The 15,877-nt window shown below is 50.4% G+C and overlaps 1 protein-coding gene across 1 annotated transcript in view; it reads left to right on the top strand.

Annotated features, from left to right (window-relative positions):
* Spns3 (sphingolipid transporter 3 (putative)) overlaps positions 1–14,531 on the top strand; it is a 55,371-nt gene extending 40,840 nt beyond the window's left edge. The window contains exons 9-12 of the mRNA XM_027426819.2: positions 6,773–6,838; positions 12,705–12,803; positions 12,924–13,095; positions 14,063–14,531. Coding sequence (XP_027282620.1) covers positions 6,773–6,838; positions 12,705–12,803; positions 12,924–13,095; positions 14,063–14,151 — 426 coding nt within the window. The 3' untranslated portion in view covers positions 14,152–14,531. The remainder of the gene's footprint in view (positions 1–6,772; positions 6,839–12,704; positions 12,804–12,923; positions 13,096–14,062) is intronic.
* Positions 14,532–15,877: the final 1,346 nt, after the last annotated feature.

The following is a 15,877-nucleotide window of genomic DNA, read 5'->3' as shown; positions in this document are numbered from 1 at the left end:
AGTTTGTCTGTGCCTTGCTCATCTGGCTCACCCTCAATGTCACTCATGTCTGTGATTTTTCTTGTTGTCCTCTTAGCAACCACCAGGAATAGAGACTACTTTTAATGTGTTGGCTCCGTGTTGTTATTGTTTGTGGTTTTGCTCCTCCATTTAGTAATATTTCCTTAGGTAAGTCATCTCTCTATGTCTTATCCTTCTGATAGCAGGCTTTATCTGTAAGCGCTTCCTGTATTGAATTCATATCCTTCTTATTCTATAGTCTGAAACAATGATAAGGATGCTGTGTCCCTTCTCTTACCATCTGCCTTCTAAGTTAGCTTTTGCCCCTCTCTCTCTCTCTCTCTCTCTCTCTCTCTCTCTCTCTCTTTCCCCTCCTTTTCTTCCTTCTGCCTCCCTTCCTTTTTGCTGCTCTATCTCTCTTTAACTTACTTTTCTTTTCTCAGGGCAAGCCCTGGGAACTCCAGATGACCCTGATCACCCTGTAGCTATTCTGTCAGTCCAGGAAGGAGAACTTCACAGTGCCTCAGGAGAAAGCTCATGACTCATGATGTTAGGTCTATAACTGATCCATACATAAGGCCTTTTGCCAGCTGGTGTGTGTGTGTGTGTGTGTGTGTGTGTGTGTGTGTGTGTGTGTGTGTGTACAGTACCGTGGAAGCCAGGGGAGGGTGTGTGTTAGATCCCTTGGATCTGGAGTTACAGGCACTTATGAACTCTCAGATATGTGCAGGAAGAACAGAGCACACTTAAGCACTGAACAATCTGTCTAGTCCCCTTTCCTTCTGACTGGAGATCAGGGGAGTCAGGTGAGGTGGCACATGACGCCTTTAATCCCAACACTCAGGAGGCAGAGGCAGGCAGATCAGAGAGAGATACAAATACCTACAGCTACACAGAGAAACCCTATCTCAAAAAACCAAATGAGAGAGAGAGAGAGAGAGAGAGAGAGAGAGAGAGAGAGAGAAAGAGAGAGAGAGATCGAGATCAGATGCATTTAGTGTGGTATGGCTGTAGACAAAGTTTCCCTAACTTCTCTTTCTACCTTTTTTTCTACCTCTCTATTCTCTTTCTCTTCCTTCTCCCTATCTCTTTCTTTCTCTACCTTCCTTCCCCCTCCTCCGTTCTCTTCTCTCTCTCCCCTCCTATATGCTTGCATAGTTCCAGCGGTGTACACAAATCTCATAAATCACATTCCCGTACCCTGGGTGTGGGCAGCTCGACTCAGACACTGCACTGCCTGTGCTCTCAGAGTTCTTGACTCTGATCCAGACTGCTCTGTGGTTGTCTTCTTCTGCACAAGGACTGTTGTTTGAGTTGAACATTAGGCCCCCATAGACTTTTCTGTTGCCTGAGGGAACTGCAGAACCAGGTAGGAGGGAGTCTTTGTGGGACACCTGGGCTCTACTCCTAGGCGGGGATTTAGGTAAATGCAGTGTGCAGCAGGCAGGCCTCCTCTGTAATTGGTGGGTGCAGCCCCTTCTAGAATGGGCTGCCTTCAGGCTGGTGGAGGCAGGGCTGGAGTCATTGTTCACTTTCCCCATTTTTGTAGCAACTTAACCCACTGGTTCTCTGCTAAGGACTCCTATGGGCTTTCCTCTCCTGCAGAGTGGAAGGCTTTGTAGAGTGGCTCTGGGGAGGAGGCTCTCAGCACGAGACACTGCCAAATCATCTGCCTTTCTGCTTGCCTGCTAGTATTTAATGTTTATTTCATTACATTTTGTTCTTATCTTTGGTGAAAAACACTTTCTCCTGCCTTGCCACTTTTGGCTTCTGGAGAAAAGAAAAGTCTATGATGCAAACTTGGCCATTGTCTTTACCTGAGAGCTTCCCCAGATGACCTGTAAGTCTCTTTCCAATCCAAACTTGATCACGACATTGAATTTGTTCCCTACCCAAGGTAGAGAGGAGCAGAGCCAGCGTGGATATCCCTGTGGCACTGAACATTGTCTGAGGTGACAGTCCTTCTCAGCTTTGAGGACTCCTGAGGCTGTCTAGGATCAGCCAAGATATGTGTCTGCTGGAGCTGTGGTCTCAGGTCATCTGAGGGACAGCTCCTGGGACAGTGCCAGCAGTGGCGCCTCAGATCTTCAGAATTCTCTTTCCATTTCCCAATACTGCCCTTGAGGACTTCTGGGAGAAGCCCCTTTGCCTTCTGCTCTTTGGGTTTGAGTAACCAGCATCCCACACTCAGGCCTTGCCTCAGTGGGGCTTAAAGAGTCCCACCATCTTGTTAGGATCCCACAGGTGTCTTTCCTTGCATGGCAGCACAGCCCATCAGGAAAGCTCACACCCTGACAGGTTCCTCAGGAGGACTCCAGAACTCACTGCCTCGCTTTCCAGCTGCCAGCTTAGCAGGTTGTTGGGTGGTTGCTGGCCTCTGGAGACCAGTCAGTGCCCTTGTGTCCCATGCCAGTCCCTGCCATTACAGGTTGGCAGGACTATGGGTAGAGCATGCCAGCCACATGGCAGCTTGCTGGCGGCCAGGCTGTAGTCTGGGTCTGTATCCTGGCTAACTCAACCATGCTGAATGTGGCATTGCTGCATAAATGGACGAGGATTGCTTAGTTTTTCCTAGGTACCATGCGTTCAGAGGGGACTGTGGCCTTCTCCTTTCTCAATGGGTCTTAGAATCCATTCTTCAGAGACCAGTATCTGTCCAGTTTGGAGGCTGAGATGGGCTCAGGCCCTTGGGGACGGACCCTGACCCTTCATCTTCCCTTCTGTGTGTGTGCCTACCTTTGTATGTATGTCTGATGAGAGTTGTGAAGGCATGGGTATGTGTATATTTTATGCATGAATGTGCAAAATGTGTGTGTGTGTGTGTGTGTGTGTGTGTGTGTGTGTGTGTGTGTGTGTGTATGTGACTTGCTGGCTGTTATGAGACCACAGTGTTGTGTGGGGGTACATGGTAGGCTGCTCCTCAGCTAGTGATCAGCCTGTAACTGTACTAGGACCAAATTCATGCATTTGTTGTGTAGTTTGGTTTTTGTTTCTGAGAGTCTTACCATGTTGACCAGACTGGCTCAAATTCTTGGACTCAAGTGATTACCTGCCTCAACCTCCCAAGTAGCTGGAACTTACAGGGATCATTCCATACCTGGTATCACATCTGTTTTTGATATTTTGCATATGCCTTCTGTTACCTGCATATGTGTGTATATTGACATGTGAGTGTTGTGTGTGTATTTCAGGTTTCGACTGTGTGTGCATGTGCTTATATGTGGCCTTGCATACATGTAGTTGTATGTGCAAGAATCTATGTTTATGTTGTTGTATGCATGTGTGTTATGTGTGTGGGGGTGACAGTATGAAAATGGGTATGTATGCAAGCTTCTCTGACTAAGATGACTAAAGCCAAACATAGCAGTTGTCACTGGCTCGAGGATGAAAGGTCAGAGGTCAGGGGTTCTCCAGCACAGTCCATTCTCAGGCCTCAGGCAGTGTTCCCAGGCCCTCATATCCATCAGGAACTAAGTCAGGGCACAGGGAAGCCACCAATCCTTGAGGAGGAGCCAAAGGCAGAATCAGATTTCCCCTTTGGAAGTCCCCTCTGGGCGGGTGTTGAGGGAGATGATAGGGCCTGAGAAACTGGAGATGCCTGGATCAAGCCATCATCACAGAGGGAGCATCTAGGATACAGAATGAAGAGTCAAGTAGGCTCAGCCGGCACTGGGATCTGCCTGCCTCCCTGAACCTAAGGGGAAGCATCTTGGCAGCTGCTGGGAGCTGGGAGCTGGTCTGTGCCTACATCCTGACTGGCTCAACCACACTGGGCAGGAACAGTGATGGGGAGGGACTGAGGGGAAACAAGTTAGGGGACATGTCAATGTGAGGTGTATATGACTGTCCAAGAGGGACTTGGACCTGAGAAATGAGCAGCTGACCAAATTCTTCAAAACTGGAGATTTGAAAAAAACAAAAACATTTGTTTATTTACTGTATTGGTGTGTGTGTGTGTGTGTGTGTGTGTGTGTGTGTGTGTGTGTGTGTGTACCACAATATGAGTCAGTTCTATTCTTTTACCATGTGGAGCCCAGTTCCCAAGCCTATGATCCTAAGACTGGTAGCAAGTGTGTTTACCTGATGAGCCATCCCGCTGCTTCTTCTTTTCTTTTGCTTCTTTTTTAAATACAGGATCTTGCTACATAGCCCAGGCTGGCCTGGAGAAAATGTGCTGAGTTTACAGGCATACACCATCATGGCTGAGGTTACAGATATGTGCTGAGGTTACAGGCATATACCAGCATAGCTGAGGTTACAGGTATACACCACTATGGCCAAGGTTATAGGCATGTGCCACCATGGCAAGTTACAGGTATATGCTGAATTTACAGGCATGCATCACCACAGGTGGGATTACAGACATGAACCACCATGGCCAAGGTTACAGATATGTGCTGGGGTTACAGGTATACACCACCATGGCTGGCTCTGTTTGCTTATTTTTTTTGTTTTGTTTTTTTTTCTTTGTTTGTTTAATTTGAAGCTAAGTCTGACTCTATCATGGAAGTAATTGAATGAAAACTGGACTTATACCCTGCCTATGGGGACCACAGGGTGTGTAACTAGGTTTTTAGCTGCAGAAACACACTATGTCGGTGCCTGTCTAGGCTCCCCCACATTACTGTACAGTGAGGGAAACCAAGGCCCAGAAGTGGGTGCTGGGGGACCAAGGTCTCCCAGTAGGTGTCCCACCCTTTGTGACAATGCCACTCCTTGAGCCCAGAAGGCTAAGCTTCCACTACCTCAACAGCCTCTGTAATTATGGGATTAGAAAGCAGGCTGTCTCCACTGGCCCTCTGCCCCTCGAAGCCGCAAGTAGAGTGATGGATTTGGTGGCATGGTGCCTGTTTCCAGGTGTGTCTGAGGAAACCTGGCACCCCTAGGCAGCTTGCTCATCTTGAAAGGCCCCATTGTGGCTGTAGTCTCCCTCTAAGGGGCTCTATTTTGGGACCAGGATCCACCCTAGTCCAGCTGGAAGAAGGAAAAGGTATATTTCAGCATGTCCTGTGGGTGTGGAGAGGGCAGGGGTGATACCACACAGGAGCGTTTGCCCCCCAGGCAGTGTGTGTCCAACTGGTATGGAGGAAGAGAGGACTGAGGCAGGCTGAATGACGTACGTGGAGGGGAGAGGGTTCTGGCTCAGGTAAAGGTGGACTGATGACAGGACACCATAGGGAGGACAGGTGCACTGGGCCAGCCTTTTATGTGGTTCAGAATCTGGGCTGACAGGCCCTGCCAAGATGGAATGCAGGGCTGTGGCTGCCTGGGCCTCACCCGAGTCCTGCCCACCAGTGACTTCCTGCTTCCCACTACTGTGGGTGCTCAAACTTTGTCTTAAGCCTAGAAGGAGACCCACCCTGACCTCAAGGGCCTCCCAGTTTAGGTACCAAGGGCCAAAAGCAGCAGCCACAGGCAGCTGGGTTGGGCTGAGAGATCACAAGAGCCGCTTAGTCTCTGTTCTACTCTTCCTTCACCAGATCGGGTTATTCTCCTGTCCCACCCAGTGTGGTGGCACATTCCAGTCTCTTGTCCCTACTCACAGGGGTTGTCTGCCAGGCATTGTTTGTGGGACTCTACCCCCTTGGGTTCCTGATGTTCTTTCTAGCCCATCCTGACTGCCCCAATATCTGCCAGGTTCACCTCTGCCCAGTGCCCCCTCTCCATCAGATTCTTCCCACCAGTCTTTAAAGGCACGGTAACCCTTGGAGGCCCCTGGGAGTTCTTTTAGGCCAAAGGCTTTCCCAATCTCACCATAGACAAGCCAGACACAGAGGAGAGTGTCTCTCTGGAAAGTGGCCCTTAGGGCTGGGTGCCCTGACCTGTGACATGGGTATGAGGATAACCTTACCAAATTACCTGACCTGAGAGGGGCTGATGGAGTGGTGACCTCTGGCATATAAGTGTCCTTTCTGGTGGTGGTTTTTCATTTCTTTGCCTTTGGGAAATCAAGCCATTGAGTTCTCAAGCCTGTGCTGCTTTGGGCATAACCCGTGACTCCAGGAATGACTAATTCCACCCTGGCATGAGCTCTCTGGAGCTGGGAGAAGTGAACCTTTCCTCCTCTTTCTTCAGTTGCTTCATTAAGCTTTTCTTGAGTGAGGGGAATGAGGATTGTCCTAATCCCCTGGCACGAGGTAGCATGGTTCAGAAAGCTGGATAAGACTGGGCCAGCAACAAAGAATACATGGACCAAGGCGGGGGTGGGCACTGGACAGGGACCTGAAGCCTTGTGTTTCAGGTTGGCTTTGCCCTGGGCCAGCTATGACCTGAGAAAAACCTTGGCCTTGGATAGGAATTACCTTTGTCTACACAATGGCTGTACTAAAGCTAGCTCTGGGAGAGTCTGGGGAAGGTGCCTAGGAGAAGCCATTGGAGAAGTCTGCAGGGCCTTACTGTTGTATGCAGTTCTCAGGAGAAAACAGAGATGGGCAAGCCGAGACCTTGCCCTTCTTGTCCTGAGTCTACACATTTGGAAATGCTTCAGCAGCCCTGTTGCCTCCTCCTTCTGGGGCTTCATGGGTGACCCTCAAGGGCTGGGTCTTGGGGGCCATGAGCCAGGGTTGTCAGACCTGGAAGCTGGTACTCATCTTGGGGCTCTCAGTGCCTATCCATCCTGGGATCTGACATTCCAGACCCCTCCCACCTATCTGTCTCCATATGCCTTCCTCTGGGGAGCCTCAGTTTCCCTTCTGCACAACTGAGGAGAGACTTGGGAGGGGTAGGTGCCTGAGGTGGGGGCAGTCTCATCCCGGACATCCTCTGTCCACAGGTGTTCCTGGCCCTCGGCGAGCTCCTTCTGTCTTGCAACTGGGCAGTGGTTGCTGACATCCTGTTGGTAGGTATGGGTTGTAATTTGGTCCTGGCACTTTTGAATAGTCTGGGTATTGGGAAGGACTTCAGGGGCCATGGGGCAGGGGGTTAAGGGCACATCACAGTTTCCATAGACAAAGTGCCCCCTTTCGAACACTCTCAAATGTTTCCTCTGTCATCTCTATTCTGTACATGAACATGGAAGCTCAGAGAGGGCAGTTGCCTGGACCAAGGTCACAGGGTGTCAAGGCTCTGAGCTAGGAATGGCACATAGGATTTCTTTCCTTCTTCATCACACTACTTCTCAGCAAGTGGGCTCCTTGGCCTGTGCTCTAGGGCCACAAGAGAGGGACCCTGGACTTAGGAGTACTAGCCACTAATCCCACACAAAGGGCTGAGTGGGGCTATGGGGAGACCTAATGCTGTTCCACCACATGGCTTTGGTGTCCAGAGTCCAGCCTGATCCTCCCTCAGCTCTACCCTGTTTTCAGCCTTTCTGCCTCCTCTGAGGAGGCACAAGGACTTTGGACATGGTGAAAGTCTGACCCCAGGGTTCCTAGGTCTAGGAACACCCTGGGTGCCCTCCTGCTGCCTCCTGGAAGACTGGCACAGTCTTGCACTTGGGCGTAAGGTTCTGGATGACCAAGCCATAGCTAGAAAGCTGTTTGGTTCAGCCTTCTTCTGTCACTCACTAGCTGTGAGTTGCTTTGTATCTCTGAGCTTCAGGTTCCCCATAAGGAAAATGGGAGTGGAATGGTAGTACCATTGTTTTGAGCATGGGGAAGGGAGGGAGATGACTCATAGAAAGTTTATCCCAGTATCTGACACAGGGTTTGATGGGTAGGATTCTCATTGTGACCCTGATATTTCCACGGTTCTTCTATCTCCCAAAAATGTCTTGAAGTCATAGAATCTGGGTTTGGAAGGACTATGGGCATATGTGTCACTTAATCAGACAACAAGGTCTGTTTGAACACTAAGTTAACAGGATGCTCACTACCTGCTGTAGCCCAGGCTCACCCCTGTCTTTGGCTCTAGTGAGCATATCAGCTGCCGAGATAGTTGTCTTCCCTGCTCCTCCCTCTGCACCAGAGACCTGGGCTCCAGCCCAGATGCAGCCACAGACCTGACAAGTGGCCCCGGGACTCAGTTTCCTTGCCTATAAAAAGTTCTAATCATTAACTGCCTAGTGGGGTAAATGAGACAGCCTAGGGGAATACCCACCCTCTACATAGCTCATCCTCTCTCAGGCGGTTCAAGCAGTGCTGAACCTGCCCCCAACAGCTTCCTCCACTTGCCCCCCACTGTGATCTCTTTTCCACATGACAGCCCAGAAGATATGTGAAGGCTACAGGGCATCCCTATGTCTGTGTCTGCTGGAATCATTAACCTGCCAGAGCCAGGCACTTTGCACTGTTAAAGAAGAGTGTGTTCACAGCTGTGAAGGAGGTAGATGGTGGTTCTGGGGGCCAGTTAGAATCCAGACTGTGGGGGAGCTGGCTGACCACATGCAGCCCAGCCTACAACTCTCTGAGCCCATCATGGCTTGGAGGCTTCTGCTCTAGCCAGCTCCATGCTGTCTTCCCTGCCTCTCTCCTGCCCTAAGCCCAGTAGCTAGCAATGATCTTTCTGTACTAGACAGGGTTGAGGTGGGAGTTCAGCCTTTTCAGCTCCTGTGTTTCTAGCTCCATGGCAGAAAAACAGGACAGGGCTCAGGAGGGCATGGTCTCAGGACCTATAAGAGGCTCCCTGTAAAGTAGAGAGGTGCAGGTTTACAAGAGTACTGTCTTAGGGTTTTTGCTGCTGTGAAGAGACACCATGACCATGGCAACTCTCATAAATAAAACATTTAATTGGGGTGGCTTGCTTATAGCTTCAGAGGTTCAGTCCATTACCATCATGATGGGGAGCATGGCAGTATGCAGGCAAACATGGTGCTAAAACTGAGAGTCCTACATCTTGCAGGCAATAGGAAGTCAACTGACACACTGGCTGGTATTCTGAGCATAAGAAACCTCAAAGCCCACCCGCACAGTGACACATTTCCTTCAACAAGGCCATACCCACTCCAACAAAGCCCCACCTCCTAATGGTGCCACTCCCTGTGATATTATGGGGGTCAATTACATTCAAACTACCACATGTACTATATGCAGACATGGCAGAAGATGCTAGAAAGTCAATTGGCAAGCAACAGGGAGGGGACAAATGTGGAGAATGAGGTCCCTTGGAGGAAGCAGGGCAGAGGAAAGACTTATGTGGGGATAGGTTGTGCAGGAAATAGAGGAAGGGTCCCTGTACTTCTCTTGCTCCTAATCAGGAAGGTGAGCTTCTCTTTTGGCTGCTGTGAGAGTATTGTAGTGGGAGCTATTTGGATGGACAGCTCTCAGTTGAGAGAGAACCAAGAGGATCTAATAGGAAAACAGGGTAGAGAGACTGTTGCTTCCTGGGGAGCTGGAACCTGAGGACGGGTGAGAGGGGAAAGGATGGACAGGAGAACTCCGTCAGGAGTTTCATGCCCATCTCTGCCACTCACTAGCTGAGAAATCTTGGCCAACTCATGTGACCTCTCTGTGCCTTAGTTAGTTCAAAGGTATAATGGAGAGTAGTTCCTACCGATGGTGCTCCAGGCTGTAAGGAAGCAATGAGCTAAAACCTGTACCTTGTTCCTGAGGAGGTGACATCCAATCCCCACCAGTCCTGCCTCAGGACACTGCCCTCTCCACAAGGGAGAATCCAGGCTCCTTGTAGACCAGAGGTTTCAAGGGCTGCCTGCTCCAATGGCTCCCACACTTCGTTCTGCCTGAGTCAAGCTTGGAGGAGCTTGTCACTGATTGTGGACTCTCAGCATCTGATTGGGTGGGTGAAGAGTGGGTACAGGAACTGTGTTGCCAGCAGACTTCACACAGAGGCCTAACCCAGTAGTCTTTAGCACAACTTCTGGGTTTGCATAGTCATCTCTCCAGCCTACAGGTTCCTTGCAAATTTCTTATTATCTATCTGAGTTCACCCATACTCACGGGAGCCCAATCTCTACACACACTCCCTACATATATCTCCTCCTGGGTTGGTTGTGCCTTGGATGATCTTTTCAAAAAAGTATCTCTCTAAATCTGCTTCAGGAGCCTCTGGCTGCCCCACCAAGGCTGGTCCTCAGTGGCTCTCTCTTCCTCCCAGCTGTGAGCAGAAGGATGTTTGAGGAGTGACTGTATCACCCTTCAGGAGTGTCTGGTCACAGGGGCTGAGTTGGGGAGTGCATAAGGCAGGCTGCCAGGAATCTGTTCTTAGTGATTGTCTCTTCAGCTTTCTGCCAGGTGGTGGCTGCCTGTACCACTCTTGCCCTGGGCTATAAAGGGAACTGCTTTCCTGAGAAGGGCGAGCCAAAACACAGGTGTTTTTGTCTCAGAAGCTAGTGAACCTGGAATGTTGGAAACCCAAAAGCCACTCATTTTCAAAATTACTCACCCCCAGCTTGCCAGATCCTGTTAGGCCTGCTTTTTAGAAAGGAATGGACACCCAGAAGAAGCAAGGAAGTGGGACCTATGCCCCCATACTGAGAAGATACAGAGTTTTCAGGGATCTTACTCTGAGGGTCTGAGCAGCTCGGCCCCACATGGAACTGTATGGATACTTGAGGCCTCTATTTAGGAAGCTGGGCCAGCTCCCCAGAACCAGCAGTGACTAATCACATAGTTATGGGGTGAGAAGGAAGTCCTGGGAAGGTGCAGAGCTGTGGTCAGTTCCTTCTACAGTGCTGGCATGTCCTGGAGATGGCAGGAGGCCCAGCTTCTCTAACCACCTGGGGAGGGAACCTTGGCCCCAGTGACCCTAAACCATCTGACTGCCCACAGTGACTCCCAGCTCAGCCTTGCCCACCCACGAGCCCCTTTCCAGAAGACCTCCTATGTCTGCTATCTAGAGTAGATATCTTGGAATATCTTGGAATCCAGAATCATATTTTTGGGTTCCTTCCTTCCTATGTCCCCTTTAACCCCTCTTTGTCATACACTGGTTCTCCTGCCCATAGGTAAGACCACTAAGAAGCCTGCCTTCTTCTTCTTCTTCTTCTTCTTCTTCTTCTTCTTCTTCTTCTTCTTCTTCTTCTTCTTCTTCTTCTTCTTCTTCTTCTTCTTCTTCCTTCTTCCTTCTTCTTCTTCTTCTTCTTCTTCTTCTTCTTCTTCTTCTTCTTCTTCTTCTTCTTCTTCTTCTTCTTCTTCTTCTTCTTCTTCTTCTTCTTCTTTTGAGACAGAGTCTCAGTGTATAGCCCTGGTTAGGCTGGAACTCTGTGTAGACCAGACTGGCCTCCAACTTATAGACATCCACCTGACTGTGCCTCCTGACTGTTGGGATTAAAGGTGTAAGCTACCATGGCTTCTCCCTTGTGGAGAGGGCAGTGTCCTGAGGCAGGACTGGTGGGGATTGGATGTCACCTCCTCAGGAACAAGGTACAGGTTTTAGCTCATTGCTTCCTTACAGCCTCTGTATTCTTAGTTTTACTGTCCACCTTTTAAATGCTGTGTAATGACTACATTAACATGGCTGAAATGGCCAGCTAACAGTACAGGATCAGGAGACAAGTCCTTGGAGAGGAAGGTCTGCCATCCAGTCTGGACACATTACTTCCTGGCTGGGCTACTCTGGGCAATTTAATTACCTGCTCTGTAAAGGCTTTCCCATCTATAAAATGTGGGAAATATCACCTTCATGACTTGTTGGGGTTGATATATAAGAACACATGCAGGAAGCAATCATTAAATGCTAGCTATTATTATTATTATTATTATTATTATTATTTTCAGATGGGTTCAGATAATAGACACTGAGGTCCTGGAGACAAGACTTCAGAGCAGCATTTTCCTCTGTGACTGTCACAGTGGGGAGTAGCTCTGAGCTGGCAGGTTTTCTCCTGAGACTAGTCTTCCAGAATGTTCTATATGTCTTACTTGGTCAGCAGATTTTTCACTAGCACCCACCCCCTTTTCCTTATGTATTATGGCACTCCAGGGACACAGGAGAAATTAGTGGCTTTGTTATGAATACAGTATGAGAGATAAGGAAATGCCTGAAGAAAGGCCCCTTCCTACTTCCAGAGAGCATACATTCATTTAACTGTGGTGCCTCTGTGTGTGTGTGTGTGTGTGTGTGTGTGTGTGTAGAACCTGAGAGGGCTTCACAGAGGAGGTGAATAGGGTTAAGTCCTAAGTGATAAGTAGTGCTTCCCTAGTAGGTCCAGGGGAGAAGGCCTGCGAGGCAGGAGGCACACATGCCCAGAGCATTCTGTTAGCAGGACATGTCCCTGTGAAGCTCTGAGCGTAAGCTGAATGACACTGCGCATAGCTCTCAAGGTGGGCACTATCATTATCCCATTTGGAGAGGAGACAGGAAAAGCTGAAGCGACTTGCCCAAAGACGCACAGCTAATGGGTAGGGATTGGGAGTGGACCCCAGACTGTCTGACTCCAGAAGTCACATTCTTGATGTCCTTACCTTCTTGCATGGAGCCATGTGAGCGAGCCGCCCTGGCTCCATTGCACCACACTGGTCACATCTGCTTGCACTGATGTCTGGAGCCCTAAGCTGAGATACTGTCCTACCACTGTGGTCACAGCTATACGGGCCCAGCTCAAGTATAAACTCTGTGTCTCTGTTCAGTGCTGTGCTCCTCCCCCCGCCTCCCTGCCTACTATTCCTGTCGTGGGGAGGCCTCTGGTGCTCCAAGGGGCCTGAGTCTTGGAGTGGGGCTCAGGTCTTAGAAGTCAGTGATTCCCTCCTATCCATCCTCTTACTTGTCTAGCCTGCTACCCTCTGCAAAGATAGGAACAGGAGGATGGGGTGAGGGGTGCCCTTTCTTCCTTGCTGGAGGCTTACCTCTGGGACTCCTGTGTTTTGCAGTCGGTAGTGGTGCCTAGGTGCCGGGGCACAGCAGAGGCGCTTCAGATCACAGTGGCCCACATCCTGGGAGATGCTGGCAGCCCCTACCTCACTGGACTTGTAAGAAGTGTCTAAATGTGTGCTGTGGGGGTGGGAGGGGGTTACTTGGAAAGGTGCTGTTCTTGCTAAGGTCCTGGAGCCCCCTGGTGGGCCTCACAAACATCCTTCTCTTCTTGGCAGATCTCCAGTGTCCTGCAGACTGGGCGTCCAAACTCCTATCTGCAGCGCTTCCTCAGCCTGCAACACAGCTTCCTGTGCTGTGCCTTTGCCATCGTGCTGGGTGGTGGCTGCTTCCTACTGACTGCACTGCACCTGGAGAGAGACCAGGCCCAGGCCAGGCAGTCTGGCAAAGGTACTTCTAACCCTTGTGCTCTGTCAGGCTCTAGGTTGAACACTTCTGGGCCTGGTACACTGGCAACTGCCTATGCTTTTGGATTGCTTATTTCAGAGAATTTGTTTGCTTTTGTTTTTCAAGACAGGGTTTCTCTTTGGAGCCTGTCCTGGCATTCACTCTGTAGACCAGGCTGGCCTTGAACTCACGGAGATCTGCCTGCCTCTGCCTCCCAAGTGCTGGGATTAACGGCATGTGCCACCACTGCCTGGCATATTTCAGAGAATTTATTATGTCCCTACCATGTGCCATGCAAGGTAGCAGATGCTGGAGAAAGACAGAATTAGGCCAAGTCTGAGCCCTCATGGAGCTAATGCTCTAGTGGCAAGAGAAAGACCAGAAATGGAAAAAAGGGAGAGAGAAAAGGTTTGATGTAAGTGCTATAGAGACAAAAGACAGGGAAAGGGATTGACAAGGACAGATAATGTGGTCCTCATTTTGTACAGGTGACATTGGAGTGTAAGAGCAAAGAGGAAAAGGGAGGTGAGCCAAGCAGCTACCAGTTGGTAGGGGCTCCAAGAGGCAAGGACAGCTAGTGCAAAGGTCCTGTGGTGTTAATGTGCCTGAAGTGTTGAGGACTGATAAGGTGGCCAGTGCTACTATGGCAGGAGTGAAGGAGGACAGTGAGGGAATGAGAGAAGCAGATGAGAGGGAATCCTTCAAAGGACAGTGGCCTTCACTGAGAGCGAGATGGGAGCTCCTACAGGGTTTTCAGGGTTACTAAGGGCTTGATCTGCTTTGTGAGGGCATCCCCGGGCTTCCTGTATTGAGAACAGAACTCAGAGTGTCAGAGTGGGCCAGGAAGATCACACAATGCTCTGTGCCACAGGGTCAGGAGTGAAGGGTCTGGTTTGGGATTTATTATGTAAACTGAACCTCAAGGATTTGTCCCCAGGCCTGGTATCCAAGCTTCTTCTGCCTCCCACAGGAACTCTGGAGAGCAAGGATGCAACCAGCAGGAACACTGAGCACCAAGGTCTGCTCTCCAGCACCAGCACTCCAGCAGAAGAGCCCTAAGCCCATCTTACAGTGAGCAGGCTCCATCCTACCCACATCCTTTTGGTGGCCCCACCCATCCTGGCTGTGACTCAGGGACCCCAGCTAAGCTACTTGTCACTTGTTCAGTCCCTACTAGAGAGCTGCCAGGACCCAGGAGCTGGCTAGATTGAGTTGTTACCACCCTCCAAGGAGGCTGGGCCCGGTGTCTGCACCCAGCAGGGAGGCCAGGCCCTTATTAAATCATGACCAGTGCAAAGCCTTGGGATTTCAGGGATTCTTAGACCCATCTTGTTATTTATAGCCTTGTGAAGTCTCTGCAGGAAGGGGGATGGCAGGCCAGGCCTAGGATTCACGGTGGCCTCTACAACAGGGACCCTGAGGAAGTTGCTTGGCTTTGGTGTCTGGGCATCTCCACCATGAGCCCCTCAATTTGACTCAGTTTCTCCTGTTGGCAAAGGCAAGGGGAGCAGGGGTATCCCTCTGTGAGAATTCATCCTCTGACTGAGAGGAAGTCTTGGAGGTGGGTTTCCTGTGGCTGCTAGTGTGGGGGTGTGACCCCACTCAAGCCCGTGCAAAATGCAAATTGCAGAGACAGCTGCCTTGGAGCCACACGCAGAGCAGTTCACATGACTGTTCACACATACTCCTGGAAGTAGCCCTCCTTCTCTCCAGCCTATGCTTTGACCCCAGCATCTCCATGGGGAGGGCTGGCTCTGTAGGACCCATGCTTGGCACTGGGTTCTGAGCAGCTGGTCTCAGCGGGCCCTGCAGGAGATCAACAGCTTCCAGGCGGGCAGCAGCAGGGAGGCATGTTCTTTCCGCCTATGACCCCAGCTTCTGTCCCCTCCCCCGGAGCCCAGCCAGGCAATCACTCACTCACTCATTGCCACCTCTGCTGTGCCAGGCTGTGCCTGCCTCCCAGCATTTGTGGGCAGAGCAGAGGCCCACACAGCTCCTTGCCCTCATATTCTTATCCTGCCTCTTAAGGCTTCTCCTTGTCCCTAGTTGGCTGTGACAGGCTCCTGGACTTAGGTTCATTAGCTCAGCCTACATCAGCCCCCAGGCTCAGCTCTCCTCAGGTGCTGGCATCTCCAGGACAAAAGCCCCCATTTCATGAGTTGGCATCATCTGGAGCTTAAGTGACACAACCACCCTGAAACTCCAAGGAAACAGACTGGTGTGGAGAGTTTGACTCTGAGAAAGAGGCAGCCTCGCTGTTCTTGATGCTCACTGACTGGAGGATGAGGGTCACCTCCAGCCTTTCAGCTGCAAATTCCACAGCTCTGTTTGAGAGGCACCAAATGCAGATTCCTAGCCCAGGTTCCATGTGATTCTCACAGGCTAGCTCCAGGGTCAGAACCTAGCACCTATGCTTCTGTGAAGCTCAGCTTCCAGACAATGGGCAGAGTCCAGTGGCTGGGGAGGGAGGCCAGACACATCATTTGTGCTAAGTCTGTAAGCATTGATGGATATCAGTAGGTCCCATCAAGGCATGGGGCAATAAATTAGACTCCAGACTCTCCTCAGACCTCACAGCCAAAAGCAGGACAGGAAATACATGGACTAAGTCAAGGGAGACATATTTCCTATGAAAAAAAGGGGGTCACATGGCTCAGAAACAGTCTAGAGGTGGCTTTGGGACCAGTAAGGACAAGAGATATGGAGGAAAGGAACCGTAGGCAGGGGGAACAGAACTGGGGTAGAGGGGATGGGTCAGGAAGCACATGGTGAGTCATGGAAGGGT

The sequence above is a fragment of the Cricetulus griseus genome, chromosome 7 (assembly GCF_003668045.3).
Source record: "Cricetulus griseus strain 17A/GY chromosome 7, alternate assembly CriGri-PICRH-1.0, whole genome shotgun sequence".
Lineage (NCBI taxonomy): Eukaryota > Metazoa > Chordata > Mammalia > Rodentia > Cricetidae > Cricetulus > Cricetulus griseus.
The sequence above is the reverse complement of the archived record's forward strand: the minus strand, read 5'-3'. Positions and strand labels throughout refer to the sequence as shown.